The sequence below is a fragment of the Scyliorhinus torazame genome, chromosome 10 (genome assembly GCF_047496885.1).
Source record: "Scyliorhinus torazame isolate Kashiwa2021f chromosome 10, sScyTor2.1, whole genome shotgun sequence".
Taxonomy (NCBI): domain Eukaryota; kingdom Metazoa; phylum Chordata; class Chondrichthyes; order Carcharhiniformes; family Scyliorhinidae; genus Scyliorhinus; species Scyliorhinus torazame.
Genome location: NC_092716.1, coordinates 115,794,728 through 115,814,153, shown reverse-complemented (window position 1 = coordinate 115,814,153; position 19,426 = coordinate 115,794,728). Strand labels below are relative to the sequence as shown.

The window sequence follows — 19,426 nt, the reverse complement described above, 5'->3', positions numbered from 1 at the left end:
TGAGTTGAAGGCACTCTGGTTTGATTCGGAGATCCATCTTTCCAGTTTAAGTCTAGTAGATTAAATTGATGCGCAATCAATTACTCTCAAGACGAAGAGATTTCATAACTGAAGGCTTTAATCTACTAGAACTTGTTCCCCAGCAGCTTCGATACAGAAAGTGAAGGCTGCTGGGACGGCACCGTTTCTTATACTCCGGCTATCAGGGCGGAGCTACGTACAACAGCCAATGGTAGACTCCTGGGTCTAACCAATGGTCATCAGCCTCTTAGGTACCGCAATACCTGGTACTACCACTACGGGGATGACCGAAGACAGAATGGTCACCCACCCGCCGATTGGCGCATGGTGCAGAGGTGAGGATCCACCGGGCCCCACCCGGAGGACCTGTCACATGTGAGTTGTTAATGTCATTCAGCCTGACCCACCCCACCCACTTATCTTCTCTTGCAGGACCTCCAGCCGACAGCGCTGGCCCATCCAGGATGGTTCTCCCCCGCCACCTCCCATGAGACCACCTCGCAGAGGCTACAGGTGCAGGAGATAGCACTGCCAATGTTTGGCACCGAGGCCAACACTGCTAGGGTGGCAACCACAGTGGAGAACCTGGTGCACGATGTCAGCAGCGTTAGTGAAGGTGCCCAAGACGTGGCCGAGACGACTGTCCCAAAGATTTGGAGACGCAGCCTGGGGGGCTCTTGGATGCAGTCGGTCGTGGCTGAGCGCCTCGGTAGACTGTCCAACACGCTGGAAGACATGGTCCAGTACCAGGCGGACTTTGATGAGGCGCTGTGGGACATGTCTTGGCTCAGATGGGAATAGCCGATGCGTTGCGGAGCATTTCCCTGATGCAGATTGGTATTGCCGAGGCACTACAGAGCATGTCCCTGTCACTGAGGAGCATCGCTGTGGATGTCAACATGGTGCAGACATTGGGGAGCTGCCAGGTCTGCCAGGGCCAGATGATGCAGGGGTAGCTGAGACTCAATCCAGCTGGCCTTCGAGGGCACCGACTGGGAGGAGGGGCTGCTGGGTAACAACCCAGACTGATCCTATGGATTGGCGACGGTAGCCATCAGCTCCCCCAAGTTCCACACCTGTGATAAAGCCGTGGCTCGCAGCCAGCACTTGGAATAGGGTGGCACGGCTGTGCATGTGCCACCAAGGGCACTGGGGCCCTCGGGCACCAGAGGATGTGCCTCCACCTCTGATGGGCATTCTGGTGATTGACCTGGTCTCAGCGGTAGAGCACGGAACACTAAGCATGTTGTGGATCACTGAGAGGGCACTGGGAGGGTGGGAGTAGGTAGCTAAGGGGTCAAGAGAGAAGTGTGTGTTGGGGGTAGAGGGGGAGACATTGGGGGTGAGGGGGAGGGAGGGAGGATGGGAAGAGTGGGGCAGCACCATTGGGAGAGCGGGGCAGTGGTATACACTTGTCCAAAATGAATTTTAAAACTCTAACCGCAACAAATATGATGCCACTGGCACTTTGTCCCGCGGTGCGGGCCGACCACCAATCCCATGCCCCATCCCCCCAGACATGAGATCCTGGCCCCTTCCATGCATCCCCCACCTGACACACCCTGCCCAAGCACACCTGACCACGGCAGGGTGGGGCCCTGCTCAATGGACTGCACACCTGCACCCCAGTCACCCAAACAGAATGCCGCCAAAATCCGGCCGTGGACATGTGCCCGGGGCTGGAGCCCATCCCCTGGGTGATCAAAGGTTGGCCGCTACATCTGTGGTGCTGCCTCCCAGTGTTCAAGCACAGTCTCCATGCACCAAGATGCGATTGGGATGCTTAGGCAATGAGCCCCAGATGCTAGATTGCATCCCACCGACGGGGATCCACTTGGGATGTGTGAAGTACTCACTTAATACGATTGCCAATTCCCTCTTAGCGATGGAATCCAGCAGCACGGCCAGGGGCCTCCGCGGTCAGTGAGAGTTATGGGTGGTTGTGGGGCAGACAGAAATTTGTTTTGAAATTTAGAGTACCCAATTCATTTTTTCCAATTAAGGGGCAATTTAGCATGGCCAATCCACCTAGCTTACACATTTTTGGGTTGTGGGGGCGAAAACCACGCAAACACAGGGAGAATGTGCAAACTCCACACGGACAGTGATCCAAAGCCGTGATCGCATCTGGGACATCGGTGCCGTGAGGCCGCAGTGCTAACACACTGCGCCACCGTGATGCCCGACAGGGACTACGTTGACCCCCGGAACGGATACACACGATCCAGGATTGGCATGGGGAACCCGCGCATGATTGCCCCCCTCTCCAGTAGAGCTCCCCCTCAAGCTCCAATACCCTCACCAGCCTCGATACTGTGGTGATATGCATAACTGTAAATACACAAGGGGTTAATGTAGATACACTAGAATTAAATAAACACGAGAGGGAGCACCAGAGACATCATGACACACAGACATTCAACCAATAGGTCAGTAAGATAGGACACGATCAATGGGCAGTCAAGACACCCAGAGGTGACACTACACTACCACAAGGGGGCTACCCATATAAAAGGACAGGGCACACATGCTCTTCCTCTTTTCCACAGGCGACACTCAGTGAGAGACAGGGGCAGATCGGAAGCATCAAACCCACCGCATGGATTAGAGCAGACTGGTTAGTTAGACTGAGTTACTATAGCAAGATTAGCAGGAGAGTCGAACTCAAGTTGGAGTTAACTGTTCAATAAATGTGTTAAACCTATCTCCAAGTCTGAACCTTCCTTTGTCAGAGTAGACATCAAGGAAGCAGCTTATGCTACATGAGGAAACATAACACAACATGGTTCCAGGAGTGCCTGTTGAATCTATATAGTTCAACTCAACAGATCCGTGACTACGAGCAACAGCACCCAGGCAAGATGTTCGAGATTCCGGTTCCTCAGCGGCTCAGGTGCCACGGCAATCTCACTGCCAACTGGCGTGCATTCAAGCAACTATTTAAGATCTACCTGGTGGCGTCAGACCTAGATGGCGTGGCGGATGCAGAGAAAATAAAGCTTCTGCTCACCATTGCAGGTGCAAGTGCAGCAGAAATCTTCAATACCTTCAAATACTCAAAAGGGCAAGACAAGAGAGACTTCCAGACAGTCCTGGAAAAGTTTGACACATACTGCGAGGAAAACACAAGAGAGAATGGTAAAAGAGACGCCAATACTCACCACGGGGCGAAGGTGGGCTTGCAAATGCAGAAAACGGCAGTTTTGATTGGCAGCCATCTTGAGAAAGGAGCCGCACATGCGCAGTTCCCCAGAAGATGCGAACCGGCAAATCAGTGTTTTGCACATGTGCAGTTGCGCAAAGAAAAGTTCCGTTTGCGCATGCGCGAGAAGCCACGCATGTGCAGTTGCGCAAAGTAAAGGCAAAGCGATATGTGCATGCGCGATCCATTCGTACGCCCTGCGTCACAAGCGTCATGACATCAGAGGCCCCGGACCACGCCCACTTAAAGGGGAAATGTCCCAAAAATAGTGAGAAAATCTTTTAATGCCATAAAACATAATTCTTTCACCTGGAACGATAGCACAATGCCTGAACTTCGACCAGTAGCTGGAAGTAACCTCCGCAGAACCCTGCAACAAGCAGTTAGCACCACCCAAATAAATGATTTGGTCCTTGAAGACTACGACTTAGACGTTGATTACTTTTTTGGACATCGCGAGCACAATGACAGCTCCGACACAAAAAGTGATGATATGGTCCTTGAAGACTACGACTCGGAAGATGATTTCATCAATGGACGTGGCGACCTCAGTACCAAATCTGAACCACAACGAGATGTGTTGTACAGTGAAAGAATCCGACACAGCCATGGACGAGTTCTTCGGATTTGTGGATCCTCAGCCCAGCACAGACGACACCCTAACCCAGAAGTATAGGATTCTGCTGTGGCCGGACACCAAGAGACAGAGAGCGGTACAAGCCCACAGAGACCGGCCTGACACCAAGAGTCAGAGAGCAGTACAAACCCACAGAGAGCGGCCTGATGCCAAGAGACAGAGAGCGGTACAAGCGCACAGAGAGCGGCCTGATACCAAGAGTCAGAGAGCAGTACAAGCCCCACAGAGTGCGGCCTGACGCCAAGAGACAGAGAGAGATACAAACCCACAGAGAGCGGCCTGATGCCAAGACACAGAGAGAGGCCCAAGCCCACAGAGTGCGGCCTGATGTCGCACCAGTGGTCCACGCACCACGAACAGTGCTTCACGCATCGCGAAGAGTCCCCGACTCCACACAGAGAGTGGCCCACGCACCATGAAGAGTCCTCGACTCCACACAGAGGGTGGTCCACGCACCACGAAGAGTCCCCGACTTCACACAGAAAGCGATGACAGACTCCACAGCAAGACCACTGCATGACTCCACACAGGGAACGATGCCAGACTCCACAGAGAGAGCGATACAAGTCTCCACAGTGAGCTCGTTGACAGACTCCACGATGGAAGCAACACAAGGCCCCAGAGCGCAGTCCTTGCATGAACAAGACCATGAAGGTCGAGCAACCTTATCTGAGCAACCAGCAGCAGACGATGCAAGGCTGCCACGCTCAAGTGTACAGCAAAAAGACTCTGACCGTCTACCCAGCTCATCTAACCGACAAGAAGACACTGAAGGTCAACACACTGTATGTGCGACAAGTGACGAAGGCATCACAATTCCCATACAAGATGTGCAGCATGACAGTGAGACTGACTGTTCTCCGCTAGTATGTACAGAGGCATTCAACGATCAAAGTGAGGTTACTAGTGACTCCAGTGAAACAACGTTGATTCAAACCTCATCCACTTGAGCCTCTCCACAAGAAAATGCATTCCTGAACATTTTGATTCCGGACGGGGAGCATCAAGACACCTCAGATGATTCAAGTGACACTTCAGATGATTCAAGTGAACCTGCAATGACTCCGGACGGGGAGTGTCAAGAAACCAAAGCTGATTCAGGTGAACCAGAAAGGACTCCAGACGGGGAGCATCAACAAGCCAAAGATGATTCCTGTGAACCGGACATGACTCCAGACGGGGAGCGCCGAGGAATCAGAGACGGCACGCTCAATGAAACAGCAGATGCCGCAAAGGACACTGACACAAGTAACTTTGTGAAGGACTCGAATTCTCCACTCGATGTGGTCATTGAGCGCAACAAGCACAACAACAAAACCTACAAAAACAACAACAAAGACAACAACAAGAACTGTACCAAAGGCACCAACGTCAACAAAACGCATGACAAAACCAACAACACTGGAACAATGTCTGGTACGACATGGTACAACTCTGCAAATGCAGGACAATGTGACAGCACAGCTTCTAGCATTGGCAAGAGTACAGCCATGCCATGGTATGACAGCAAATCTCACCGATTCAAGTTTGTTCCACTACAAATCAGCAAACCAGCTTTCAAGGCAGATGAGTTTACTCCACTATGAACGAGTAAACCAGCTTTCAAGGCAGATGACCTACTGCATCAATATCGCAATCAAAAAAAACAGTCCAGGTTGGACAACACAAGTGACATACTGCATCGCTACCACAAGCATAGAAAGAAAAAAAAGAGTCCAAATCAGATAACTATGTCATTTGACCACTTCTTGGTTCCTTAAGCACAGGGACACTGACGGCGTTCACAAGGACATGCCACCATCAACATCACCACTTCACCAATAGCACAAGAAAGCCACTCGACCATATTAATTCCTGAACTTTGGACTCATGCATATTAATTGGTATTGTGTAATCATCACTGTCATCATGACTTGTACATGTCATCACTTATCTACCTATTTTGTTCAATTTTCTTTACCACTGTACAGAAAATATGTAACATGAAAAAAGGGGGGATGTGGTGATATCCATCACTGTAAATACACAAGGGGTTAATGTAGATACATTAGAACTAAATAAACACTAGTGGGAGCACCAGAGACATCATGACACACAGACATTCAACCAATAGGTCAGTAAGATAGGACATGACCAATGGGCAGTCAAGACACCCAGAGGTGACACGACCACAAGGGGGCTACCCATATAAAAGGACAGGGCACACATGCTCGTCCTCTCACTCAGCGAGAGACAGGGTCAGATCGGAAACATCAAACCCACCGCATGGCTTAGAGCAGACTGGTTAGTTAGACTGAGTTAGTATAGCAAGATTAGCAGGAGAGTCGAACTCAAGTAGGAGAATTGTTAACTGTTCAATAAATGTGTTAAACCTATCTCCAAGTCTGAACCTTCCTTTGTCAGAGTGTCTATCAAGGAAGCAGCTTATGCTACATGAAGAAGGATAAAACAACAAATACCAACCCCCCAGCCCCGATACCTCCCGCCCCCATGGCGGCCCACCTCCAATCAGGGCTGCAACCCACCGGTTATTCCCCCACTCTCCTCCGAGCACAGGGGCAGCAAGCCCAGTGCCTGTGAGCGAAGATGTCCACTTACCTGCTCCGATACCCCCCAGCCCTGGATACCGCCCCCCCCCCCCAGCCCTGATACCTCCAGCCCCATGTGGTAGCCCATCTCCAGCCGGGCCGACCGCACCCCCCCCCCCCACCTCAGTTGTTCCCCCAGTGGCACAATGGCACCAAGCCCAATGCCCCCAGGTTCAATGCCTGTGAGCGAAGATTGCTACTCACCCCCTGGGGTCCCCGCAGCAGTCATTCAACCGCATTCACGTATTCCGAAAGGTGTACTGATCAGCACCAGCGTGACCACTTGATGGTGTGTCTGCTGGATCACTGGGGCCATTGGATATGGGGTGGCTCTAATTAATTGCATGGACATTGGGCATAAATGGTGGTTATTGGCTACGATGAGATCCTGATTTTGCCTACGGGAGTAGGCCGGTTGCATCGCAAACGGTTTGGCGCACGGCGTGGTTCTCATATTTGGCCTCTCCCACTATGCACCGGATCTTGCTTGAGCGAAAAAAGGCCACTTAATCACGCCCTAGAACTAGCAGACACAATTTAAGAATAAGTGGTCTCCCTTTTAGGACAGAAATAGTAATAATTTTCCGCTCTCATAGTTGTTAGTTTTTGAAAATCTCTTCCACAAAGAAAAGTGGAAGCTGGGTCATTAAATTTATTTAAGGCAGAGTTGGACAGATTTTTGATAAATTTAGGGATACTGTGGGCGGGATGGCCTGACTCCGGCACCAAGAACAGCACAAATCACTCCGCCGTCGGGCCAACCGGAAGTTGCGGAACCCTCTAGGCCGGCGCTGGATGGGTTGGTGCTGCACCAACCGGCGGCGAAGTTCTGCCGCGTGTTGGCGCATGCGCAGAACCGCCGGAGTGTTTCCTGCACATACGCAGGGGGGTTCTTCTCCACGGCGGCAATGGCCGAGCCCTGCAGAGGCTGGCATGGAGGGAAGGAGTGCCTCCATGGTACAGGCCTGCCTGCAGATTGGTGGGCCCCGATCGCGGGCCAGGCCACAGTGGGGCCCCCCCGGGGCCAGATCCCCCCGCGCCCCCCGAGGAATTCAGTAGCCGGCCTACAAGCCAGGTCCCGCTGTGTAGGACCATATCCATTTCACGCCGGCGGGACTGGCCAGGAACTGACGGCCGCTCGGCCCATCGGGGCCCGGAGAATTGCTGGGGGTGCCGCTGCTAGTGGCCCCCTACCGGTGTGGTGTGATCCCCGCCGGAAAACCATCACCGGAGAATACGGCAGCCGCCGTTGGAGCGGCCAGGCGGGATTCCCGCCACCCCCCCCCCCCCCCCAACCCCCCACCCCGAGGATTCTCCGACCCGGCGGGGGGTCGGAGAATCCCGCCCGTTTGTCATTGGTGCACAAGAAGGAGCATTTAGTGAAGAAAAACAGGGGTGCAAAGCACTAGATGAAGGCTGAGCAAGAAATTTAAATTCGAAGAAGCCTCAATCAGCTATGCATCATTTTGACAGGCCAGAGCAGGCAGTGGAGAACATAGTGAATGTCAACGAGGCACGCGCTGAGCCTATTTGAACTACAGTGGTGGTCAATGGTGAGCAAACCAAGATGGAGGTGGACAAAGAAGCCTATGCATCCATAATTAGTGAAGAGACCTGCAAGTCGACGTGAGACTCAAATCGAGCAACAGCCCCTACTCCAAAAGAGATTAATCTTCAGATTTACATCTGAGAGTTCATTTGCGGGATTCTCCGCTTTGCCGACAGTGCACCCATGCCAGCAGGTTGCCTGAAGGCCTGGGGTGGCCTCAATGGAACACCCCATTAGCCAGTTGTGGGAACGGAGAACCCTTCTGCTGGTGGGGATGAGCTGCGCCGGAAAGCGGGGCTGGCAGGATAGAGAATCCCTCCCATATTTTTGCTTGGGTGTCGAAAGTCTATATCGTGTATTTATGGTGAAGAATCAAAAGCATGTCTCCTTGTGGTCAAAGAGGAGAGGCCACGTTTGCTGGGGCATGACTGACTGAGCACAATTCCAAGATTAAGCACACGAGGGTGACTGAGGATGTTGTCAAGAAGTATCCGGATGTGTTCAGGGATGAACTGGGCACCTTGCGTGGTACTATTGTGAAGATGTATGTAGATCCTCGGGCTACTCCTCGTTTTTCAAGCCAAGGACTGTGCCCTATGCCATAAGAAGGAAAGTGGAGGAGGAGTTGGACCTGCTGCAAAGGCTTAGAATCATTGAGCCTATTCAGGTTTCTCGTTGGGCAGCTCCAATCATTCCTGTCCTTAAAAATGATGGTAAAGTGCACATATGCAGTGACTACAAGCTTGCCATTAATCAGGTTTCCAAGTTAGATGCTTATCAATTCCCCAGAGTCGAAGATTCATTTGTAACTCTTGCAGGAGGCAAGACACTTTCAAAATTGGACATGTGTCAGGCATATCAATAATATTTGCTGGAGGAATATTGGAAGCATCATCACGCATAAAGGGTTGTTCAAATATAATTGTTTATTTTTTGCCTTATCCTCCAGTCCAGCGATATTTAAAATGACAACCTGTTACAAGGTTTTCCTCAGACTGCAGCAGATGACATCTTAATTACAAGGAAGACTGAGGCGGAACACCTCAGCAATCTGGATCATGTTTTAAAGAGGTTATCAGAGGCAGGATTGCATCTGAAGAAGAGCAAGAGGATTTTCTAAGCACAAAATGCTGAGTATCTAGGCCACAGAATCACTGCTTAAGGATTATCTCCTGTGGAGGAGAAAATTAGAGCCATTAAGGAAGCTCTGGAGCCCAGGAATGCGTCAGAGCTCAGGTTATTTTTGGGCTTGGTAAACCATTATGGAACGTTTTTGTCAGACCTGTCTATAGTGTTGGCTCCCGTATAATTACTTCTGCAGAAAAAGGCGAAATGGAAGTGGGAGTCCACAGGATAAGGCTTTAAAGGATGTGAAAGCGCTGCTCAATTGGCTAAAATGCAAGTCCACTTTGATTCAGACAGGGAACTTATCCTGTTGCGAAATACCTCATCCTACTGTGTGTGGGCAGTACTTTCTCATTTAATTGAGGATGGATTTAAAAGCCCATCAGTTTTGCATCTAGGACAAAGTTTGACAAAGATCTAGCTATCATTTTTGCGGTGAAAAGGTTCTATGGTCATCTGTTCACCAAACGTACTGACCACAAGTGGTTGATGAGTCTTTTTAGTGAGTCTAAATGTATTCCTCCCATGGCCTCAGCAAGAATATAGCGCTCCCTATGAGCTTATCAGTACAAAATTGTGTACAGAGCAGGGGAAGACAACGCAAATGCTGACACGTTGGGTAGTCTCCCCTTACCGGATTTGCTATCTAAGGTATTGTGTCTTCCTGAGTCAATTTTCTTACATGAGAAACTTGCACATTCTCCAAAAAGTGCAAATCAGATTAAGCAGTGGCTCAGGACTGGAGATGAATTTACAGTGGTAGAGGGAGGATCCATTCATCATGGTCCATGTAGGCACCAACAATATAAACCAGACAAGTAAAGAGGTTCTACATAGTCAGTATGAGGAACTAGGCACCAAATTAAAAAGCAGGACCTCAAAGGCAATAATCACTGGTTTATCTCTCAAGCCACGTGCAAATTGGTATAGAGCAAATACAACTAGAGAAATTAATGCGTGGCTCGAAGACTTGTGGGAGAAGTGGGTTCCAGTTCATGGGGTATGGGCACCAGTACTGGGAAAAGTGGGAACTGTACCATTGAGCTGGTTTAATCCTGAACCTTGCTGGGACACTGTTCTGAGGAGCTGCATAACTAAGGAAATAGAGAGGAATTTAATCAAATTGTGTGGACACGTTTTCATATTTTGGAATAGTGGCAAATGTGGTAAAGAGTAGAGACAACGTAAGAGAGAAAGGAACTAATTTGGGAAATGTAAACAGACCATGACAGGAAGGGATAGAGGGAACTAATCTAAGAGTCAATCAGCAGATATTGCTAGAGGTTACAAAAATAATAAAAGGACAAAACTCAAGGTTCACGACGGCGCAAAACTGCCCCGATCCCGACCGATTCAGGCCCTGACAATGGGCTAGGATCGGGGCCGCGTCATCTACACGCGCAAGGCCTTGTCGCCCGCGTAAAGGCGGCACCGCATAGATGACTCGGCCGGCGCCACATAACTGGCGTCATCCGCGCATGCGTGGTTGCAGTCCTCTCTAAGTCCGCCATGCAAGAAGATGGCGGACGGATCTTGCGGGGCCATGGAAGGAAGGAGGTCCTCCTTCAGAGAGGACGGCCCGACGATCGGTGGGCACCGATCGCGGGCCACCCACATCTGAGGTACCCCCCGGTGCAGGATCCCCCCTCGCCCCCCCCCGCAGGCCGCCCCCCCCCCCCAGCGTTCGCGCGCTGTTCCCGATGGCAGCGACCAGGTGTGGACGGCGCCGGGGGGAACCCGCCGTTTTAGCCTGGCCGCTCGGCCCACCCGGGCCTGAGAATAGCGGGGGTGCCGAAGAATCGCCATTTTGGGTGTCTCCGGTGATTCTCCGGCCTGCGGCCCGCGGAACTCGACCGGGCCGTTCCCACCACTTGGGAGAATCACGGGAGGGCGTCGGACCGGCGTCCCGGGAAATTTTGGCGGCGCAGGCGATTCTCCCAACCTGCGCGGGAGTGGAGAATCTCGCCCCCTGTATTTGAGGAAGGTTCCATTAGATTGGAAAATAGCAAATGTAACTGCTGTATTCAAAAGGGAGGGAGACACAAAACAGGAAACCACAGGCCAGTAATTTTAACATCTGTCATAGGGAAAATGTTCGAAGCTGCTACTAAAGACATTAGAGCAGGGTACTTGGAAAAGTTCAAGGTGTTCGGGCAGAGTCAACATAGTTTTGTGAAACAGAACTCAGTTTAACCAAATCATTGAAATTCTTTGAAGAAGTAACAGGAGTTGTGGATAAAGGGGATCAGTGGATGTCCTAATCTTAGATTTCCTGAAGGCATTGGCAAACGTGCCACATCAAAGGTTACTGTGGAAAATAAATGTTCCTGATGTCATAAGTAACATATTAACATGGATAGAAGATTAGCTAGCTGACAAGAAACACAGAATAGGCATGAATGGGTCATTTTCTAGGTTGGTGGGATGTGATGAATGATGTACCACAGGGATCAGTGCTGGGGCCTCAACTTCTTACAATTTAGATAAATGACTCAGATGAAAGAACAAAAGGTATGGCTGCTGAATGTACCAATGATACAAAGATAGGGTAAACAAATAAGTTGTGAATAGGGCATAAGGAGGCAACAAAGGAATACAAATAGGTTAAGGGAATAGGGAAAGTTGCGCAAATGGAGTACAATGTGGGAACATTTAACTGAGGTGTATAAAATTACCAGTGGCCTGAATAAAGTGACACTGAAAGATCAATTTTGCCTTGCAGAGAGATCACGGTGGGGGACGGTGTGTATGCATAGATTTAAAGATGTAGGTTTAATGACTGGAGGAAAGTTGAGGAGAAATCTTTTTACCCAGAGCGTAGTGAGAGTCTGTTATTCACTGTCTGAAAGTTTGATAGAAGCAAATTCTTTTAAAATTCTTTGCTATGTGGGGTGGCACAGTGGTTAGCACTGCTGCCTCACAGCACCCGGGACCAGGGTTCAATTCCAGCCTTTGGTGACTGTAGAGATGCGCGTTCTCCTGTGTCTGTGTGGGTTTCATCTGGGTGCTCCCGTTTCCTCCTACAGTCCAAAGATGTGCAGATTAGATGAATTGGCCGTGCTAAATTGCCCCTTTGTGTCCAGGGATGTGCAGGTTTGGTGGGGTTACAGGAATGCAGTGGATATGGTGAGGGCTTGGGTCCTTGTTTCAGAGGACTGGTGGGACTCAACTGGCCGAATGACCTCATTCTGCACTGTCAGAATTCTATGATTATCTTAAGTGCCGTAACTGACGGGCCGACAGACCAAGAACTGGAAAATTAATTAAGCTGGATCGCTTTTATTTGAATAACACAGACCTGATGGGCTGAATGACCTCCTTCGGTACCTTAAATTTCAATGTTTCTGTGATTTGGATGAGTTACTTACACATCCTATTGCTGCAAAATTGCGAGTTGTCCTCACCTTTAATATCTTTGTCCTCCAGAAAGTTTGGAACAGTTTCCACTGTGCCAGTTTGCACTAGTCCATGGATGTTGTCAAAAGTGATATCATCTTGATAACCTTCACCAATTAACTGTATCATGGTGTCCTCATACTGGTTACCGAACACTGTCAGGTACAGTGCTCCTGCAAATTGTTGAGTCACGTTTGGTTGGAATGTAACATCAAACGTTGTTTCTTCTCCACTGTTAAGGTTGATAACGAGCATGCAACTTTCTTTTACTTTGTGGAAAATAAAACAAAATTCAGCTTTATTCTAATGCCAACTTTATAAATAATCTGAATTTATTTGAAATTAGAGGTATTAAAAAAGCCAGAATCAGGTTATTCTGCAGGGTGAGATTGCCAATTAAGATCACCAGTGAGAAACTGACTAATAGAACAATTGGAAATATCCCTCAGAAACCTACGACAAACAAGGAAATGCTTCACCATAGTTATGCAAGTCTTCAGCTAGAAAATCTGACCAAATTTCCCTCCATCTCTTTAAATTCTTCATTTTTGACTACTTTTCCATTTCCCTGGAAAGCGGTACTGTAGTTTCTCTCTCAATGATATATTCAGTGTTCAAAACCCCTGCCAAAATACTTTTTCTAATTTCTCCGTTCCTTGATATGACGATAATCCTGAGTCCAGGCCTCATAACTACTGACTTGTGAAGCAATGGGAGCAAGGGAATTCTTATTGGGAAACAAGTATGGCTCTGTTTAAGCTGCAAGCTAAATAGTAAAAATTGACAGAATAATTGTCTCAAAGGCTTAAGCAAAGTGGCAGGAGAAAGAAGGCCTTCAAAAATATGTCTGTGTTCTACTCATTCTTTCAGAACATTGGACATCCATCACATATGAGTATGAAGATTACTCAGTATAATATCTGTCGGAATGCTGGAAAACTGAGTACAGAACAAAATGACAAGACGCACCATTCATTTACTTTGGGTCCAATCAAGCCTTCTCACAGTATCAGTATCACTGGCAGGAGAGGACTGCCCTAATATTTGTTTGATTCTTTTGTTCTCATTGGAATTGGTAGAGGAGTCCCAGCAGAAATGTGAAATATTAATACTACCCAAGTGCCTTGTTGTCGAGGGAAGGGTTACGTTTGACACCAACATTTTAAGATCAGTAGTTTAACATTAACATAGAACATAGAACATAGAACAATACAGCGCTGTACAGGCCCTTCGGCCCACGATGTTGCACCGAAACAAAATCCATCTAACCTACACAATGCCATTATCATCCATATGTTTATCCAATAAACTTTTAAATGCCCTCAATGTTGGCGAGTTCACTACTGTTGCAGGTAGGGCATTCCACGGCCTCACTACTCTTTGCGTAAAGAACCTACCTCTGACCTCTGTCCTATATCTATTACCCCACAGTTTAAAGCTATGTCCCCTCGTGCCAGCCATTTCCATCCGCGGGAGAAGGCTCTCACTGTCCACCCTATCTAACCCCCTGATCATTTTGTATGCCTCTATTAAGTCTCCTCTTAACCTTCTTCTCTCCAACGAAAACAACCTCAAGTCCATCAGCCTTTCCTCATAAGATTTTCCCTCCATACCAGGCAACATCCTGGTAAATCTCCTCTGCACCCGCTCCAAAGCCTCCACGTCCTTCCTATAATGCGGTGACCAGAACTGTACGCAATACTCCAAATGCGGCCGTACCAGAGTTTTGTACAGCTACAACGTGACCTCCTGACTCCGGAACTCAATCCCTCTACCAATAAAGGCCAACACTCCATAGGCCTTCTTCACAACCCTATCAACCTGGGTGGCAACTTTCAGGGATCTATGTACATGGACACCTAGATCCCTCTGCTCATCCACACTTCCAAGAACTTTACCATTAGCCAAATATTCCGCATTCCTGTTATTCCTTCCAAAGTGAATAACATCACACTTCTCTACATTAAACGCCATTTGCCACCTCTCAGCCCAGCTCTGCAGCTTATCTATATCCCTCTGTAACCTGCTACATCCTTCCACACTGTCGACAACACCACCGACTTTAGTGTCGTCTGCAAATTTACTCACCCACCCTTCTGCGCCTTCCTCTCGGTCATTGATAAAAATGACAAACAGCAACGGCCCCAGAACAGATCCTTGTGGTATGCCACTTGTAACTGAACTCCATTCTGAACATTTCCCATCAACCACCACCCTCTGTCTTCTTTCATCTAGCCAATTTCTGATCCACATCTCTAAATCACCCTTAATCCCCAGCCTCCGTATTTTCTGCAATAGCCTACCGTGGGGAACCTTATCAAACGCTTTACTGAAATCCATATACACCACATCAACTGCTCTACCCTCGTCTACCTGTTCAGTCACCTTCTCAAAGAACTCGATAAGGTTTGTGAGGCATGACCTACCCTTCACAAAGCCATGCTGACTATCCCTGATCATATTATTCCTATCTAGATGATTATAAATCTTGTCTCTTATAATCCCCTCCAAGACTTTACCCACTACAGACGTGAGGCTCACCGGTCTATAGTTGCCGGGATTGTCTCTGCTCCCCTTTTTGAACAAAGGGACCACATTTGCTATCCTCCAGTCCTCTGGCACTATTCCTGTAGCCAATGATGACATAAAAATCAAAGCCAAAGGTCCAGCAATCTCTTCCCTGGCCTCCCAGAGAATCCTAGGATAAATCCCATCAGGCCCCGGGGACTTATCTATTTTCAGCCTGTCCAGAATTGCCAACACCTCTTCCCTACGTACCTCAATGCCATCTATTCTAATAGCCTGGGTCTCAGCATTCTCCTCCACAACATTATCTTTTTCTTAAGTGAATACTGACGAAAAATATTCATTTAGTATCTCGCCTATCTCTTCAGACTCCACACACAACTTCCCATCCCTGTCCTTGACTGGTCCTACTCTTTCCCTAGTCATTCGCTTATTCCTGACATACCTAAAGAAAGCTTTTGGGTTTTCCTTGATCCTACCTGCCAAATACTTCTCATGTCCCCTCCTTGCTCGTCTTAGCTCTCTCTTTAGATCCTTCCTCGCTACCTTGTAACTATCCATCGCCCCAACTGAAACTTCACACCTCACCTTCACATAGGCCTCCTTCTTCCTCTTAACAAGAGATTCCACTTATTTGGTAAACCACAGTTCCCTCGCTCTACGCCTTCCTCCCTGCCTGACCGGTACATACTTATCAAGAACACGCAGTAGCTGATCCTTGAACAAGCTCCACTTATCCCGTGTGCCCAACACTTGCAGCCTACTTCTCCACCCTATTCCCCCCAAGTCACGTCTAATGGCATCACAATTGCCCTTCCCCCAGCTATAACTCTTGCCCTGCGGTGTATACTTATCCCTTTCCATCATTAACGTAAACGTCACCGAATTGTGGTTACTGTCCCCAAAGTGCTCTCCTACCTCCAAATCCAACACCTGGCCTGGTTCATTACCCAAAACCAAATCCAACGTGGCCTCGCCTCTTGTTGGCCTGTCAACATATTGTGTCAGGAAACCCTCCTGCACACACTGTACAAAAAACGACCCATCTAATGTACTCAAACTATATATTTTCCAGTCAATATTTGGAAAGTTAAAGTCTCCCATAATAACTACCCTGTTACTTTCGCTCTTATCCAGGATCATCCTCGTCATCCTTTCCTCTACATCCCTAGAACTATTTGGAGGCCTATAGAAAACTCCCAACAGGGTGACCTCTCCTTTCCTGTTTCTAACCTCAGCCCATACTACCTCGGAAGATGAGTCCCCATCTAGCATCCTCTCCGCCACCGTAATACTGCTCTTGACCAGCAGCGCCACACCTCCCCCTCTTTTGCCTCCTTCTCTGAGCTTACTAAAACACCTAAACCCCGGAACCTGCAACATCCATTCCTGTCCCTGCTCTATCCATGTCTCCGAAATGGCCACAACATCGAAGTCCCAGGTACCAACCCATGCTGCCAGTTCCCCTACCTTATTTTGTATACTCCTGGCATTGAAGTAGACACACTTCAAACCACCTACCTGAACACTGGCCCCCTCCTGCAACGTCAAATCCGTGCTCCTGACCTCTATACTCTCATTCTCCCTTACCCTAAAACTACAATCCAGGTTCCCATGCCCCTGCTGCATTAGTTTAAACCCCCCCAAAGAGCACTAACAAATCTCCCCCCCAGGATATTTGTGCCCCTCAGGTTCAGATGTAGACCATCCTGTCTGTTGAGGTCCCACCTTCCCCAGAAACCCACCTTCCCCAGAAAGAGCCCCAGTTATCCAGAAATCTGATTTAACATCTGTTAAAATATCCAGAGCAAGCATCAGGTGTAAAGTCAGGCGTATCTAAGTAAAAATAAATGAACAAATAGAAAACTACAACCAGTCTCATCCCTGGTCTCAGCCAGAATACACCGCCAACCTGCCCACCATCCACATTTGAACTTCCTCCTCCTTCAAGAGGGCATTGGCGACCATTTACTTGTATTGCATTGGTCCATAATTAAGCTCAGCAAATTACTGAAGTGGTTTATCATTGGCTTCTTCTGACCAGGATACACTCCTGCTCTTACTGCCTATGTACTGGAAGGATTTACAGGCTGATCATCAACATGCTTGGCCATGTTATGAACATCTTTCCTGGTCATCAAGTCTCGGAATGGGACTTGAACCCAGAACTTCTGGTCTAAAGGTAGGGACACTATCCACTGTGCCACCAGACCTCCTTTGCGTGCTCTGACCCAGTCTATATTATAAATTACATGCTTTGTCCTGTTCTATTCCTTATAAAATAAGCTGGTGCTAGAAGTAGTTTTCTGTTTGTTACCTTTTTCTGGGTCCTCTTCTTTAATATACTTGGATTTAGGATAAATACATATGGTTCCAATACATTCCTTCAGCGAAAACACTCCATGTGTGTCAGAGATGTTGACAGATACCTAGCAAGAAAGACACGCAGCAGATATATTATTTGTATGTAATTGTCACACTTACGGAAATAAACTTGGAAATATTAAATTGCCCTCCCTCCCTTTTTTCTCAAAATACAAATGATCCTACAGATACCAATGAACAGATATTTGATAGGATAAATAATAAGGGTATAGGTTTTACAAAACAAGCATCACGTCTTTCTCTCTCTTGCTGTTGTGTATAAAAGTTACACGTTACACTCCAATGATACTCACCTAAACATTTTTGCCTGAAGTATAAACTGTTTAGAGCCAGATACTATTATCAAGGACGAATTCTATCAAGGGAAAAGTTGTACTTAACATATAAATGGATATTGGTAAAGCATTGTCCATGAGGAACTGGACCCTCAGGACATCATTCAAAAAGAAATATACACTGCTTGATTGAAAATTCTAAGGACTTTTACTTGGCATCACAAAATGCCCAATAGTATACTTTCTAGAGCCTCAGCAGACCCCCTGGTGAATAGCTCACTGGTCTGCACACGCATGGGGAGATATTAGAAAACCAAAAGCATAGACTTCGCTGCCAGTTTCCCATACCTATTAATCAGCCAAACACATTCCTTCAAAAGGAAATAGATGTAATACCTCATTTCAATTTCCACTGTGTATGGCAGTGAGACTGAATTATTTTTGGAAACAGCAGAGGTCACAGGTGGCAATTATGGGAGTTGGGGGTTAATTATATTCAACATGGTGAGCACTAATTAGGCACTCACCTGTGTTCATATATATAGGATTAGACTGAAAGTGTCCTGGCTGATGGACACAATTAATGTGTGCTTCTTTGCATAAAGGAGTAGAATTCATGAAAACACTGCCTGGCTCTCAAAGTTCTAACATCAGACCAAAGGTGACCTTCAGGAAAGGAAATCTGCAATCCTTACCTGGTCTGGCCTACATGTGATTTCAGACCCACAGCAATATGGTTGACTCTTAACTGGCGCCTCAAGTTACAGGGATGGGCAATAAATGTTGGCAGAGCCTGGGACACCGACATCCCATGAATGAATAAAGAAAAGGTGCAATTCGGAAACTAAGGTGGGATTTTCTGGCTCCGCCCATCACCGGGAACACCCAGTCTCGCTAATAATCCCACCACAGTGAAGCCGGAAAATCCCAGCCTACATTTTTTGGACATAAATTAAAATCCTTGTGGCCATTGAGGAAATTTCTAAAAGCAAGTTTAAATTGTTGCAGTATGATTACCATCTGGTATATTCAGATTCTGAAAATATGACCAGTGGAAGAATGAAGTTGAAAATGAGGACCTCTATGAATACTCTACCAAAGAGAAAACATGGTGTGCCCTTGGTGATTTTATTTCCTGCCTAAATGCCCTAGAGGCCGAGTCAGAATTTGGAAAATTGTGAGATTTTCCATGGAAGAAAATAACATAAACATAGACAATAGGAGAGGCCATTCAACCCTTCAGGCCTGCTCTGCCATTCAACATGATCAATGCTAATCCCCTATCTCAACATGCAGTCTCCCCATACCCTTTGATGCCTTTAGAGTCTAGGGGTGCGATTCTCTGGTGCGTTGTACTTGGGCGAGAGCACAATGCAGCCGGTAACCCCCGGGACAGCCCTACCCTTGTGCTTCACGGCAGCCACCGCGCCTCGCGGGATTCACCCAAGTCCCATGAGGTGTCGGATTCGGAATACCACCCAAAAGGGATAGGACCAAACAGCGCTCATGGAAGTAGGTGTTAAAGCTAATAAAGGTCTACTTACCTGGGATACACCGGCCTCCTCAATTCTCTGGCCTCCCCAGGCAGGGAGGCTGCAGCCGGGTGCCGATCAGTGCTGGTCCACAAGAACATGGACCAGGTGGAACAACACCGGAGGGCTCTCTCAGGCCATTGGAGGCCACTGGGCGGCCAGGGTCAGTGCAGGGTAGCCCCCTGGCCCT

The 19,426-nt window shown here is 48.1% G+C and overlaps 1 protein-coding gene across 1 annotated transcript in view; it reads right to left on the bottom strand.

Moving 5' to 3' along the window:
- The window catches only part of hydin (HYDIN axonemal central pair apparatus protein), a 1,604,351-nt gene that overhangs the window by 321,860 nt on the left and 1,263,065 nt on the right, over positions 1-19,426 (bottom strand). Inside the window, exons 64-65 of the mRNA XM_072518656.1 lie at positions 17,362-17,473; positions 12,527-12,787 (exon numbers count right to left, since the gene is read on the bottom strand). Coding sequence (XP_072374757.1) covers positions 12,527-12,787; positions 17,362-17,473 — 373 coding nt within the window. The remainder of the gene's footprint in view (positions 1-12,526; positions 12,788-17,361; positions 17,474-19,426) is intronic.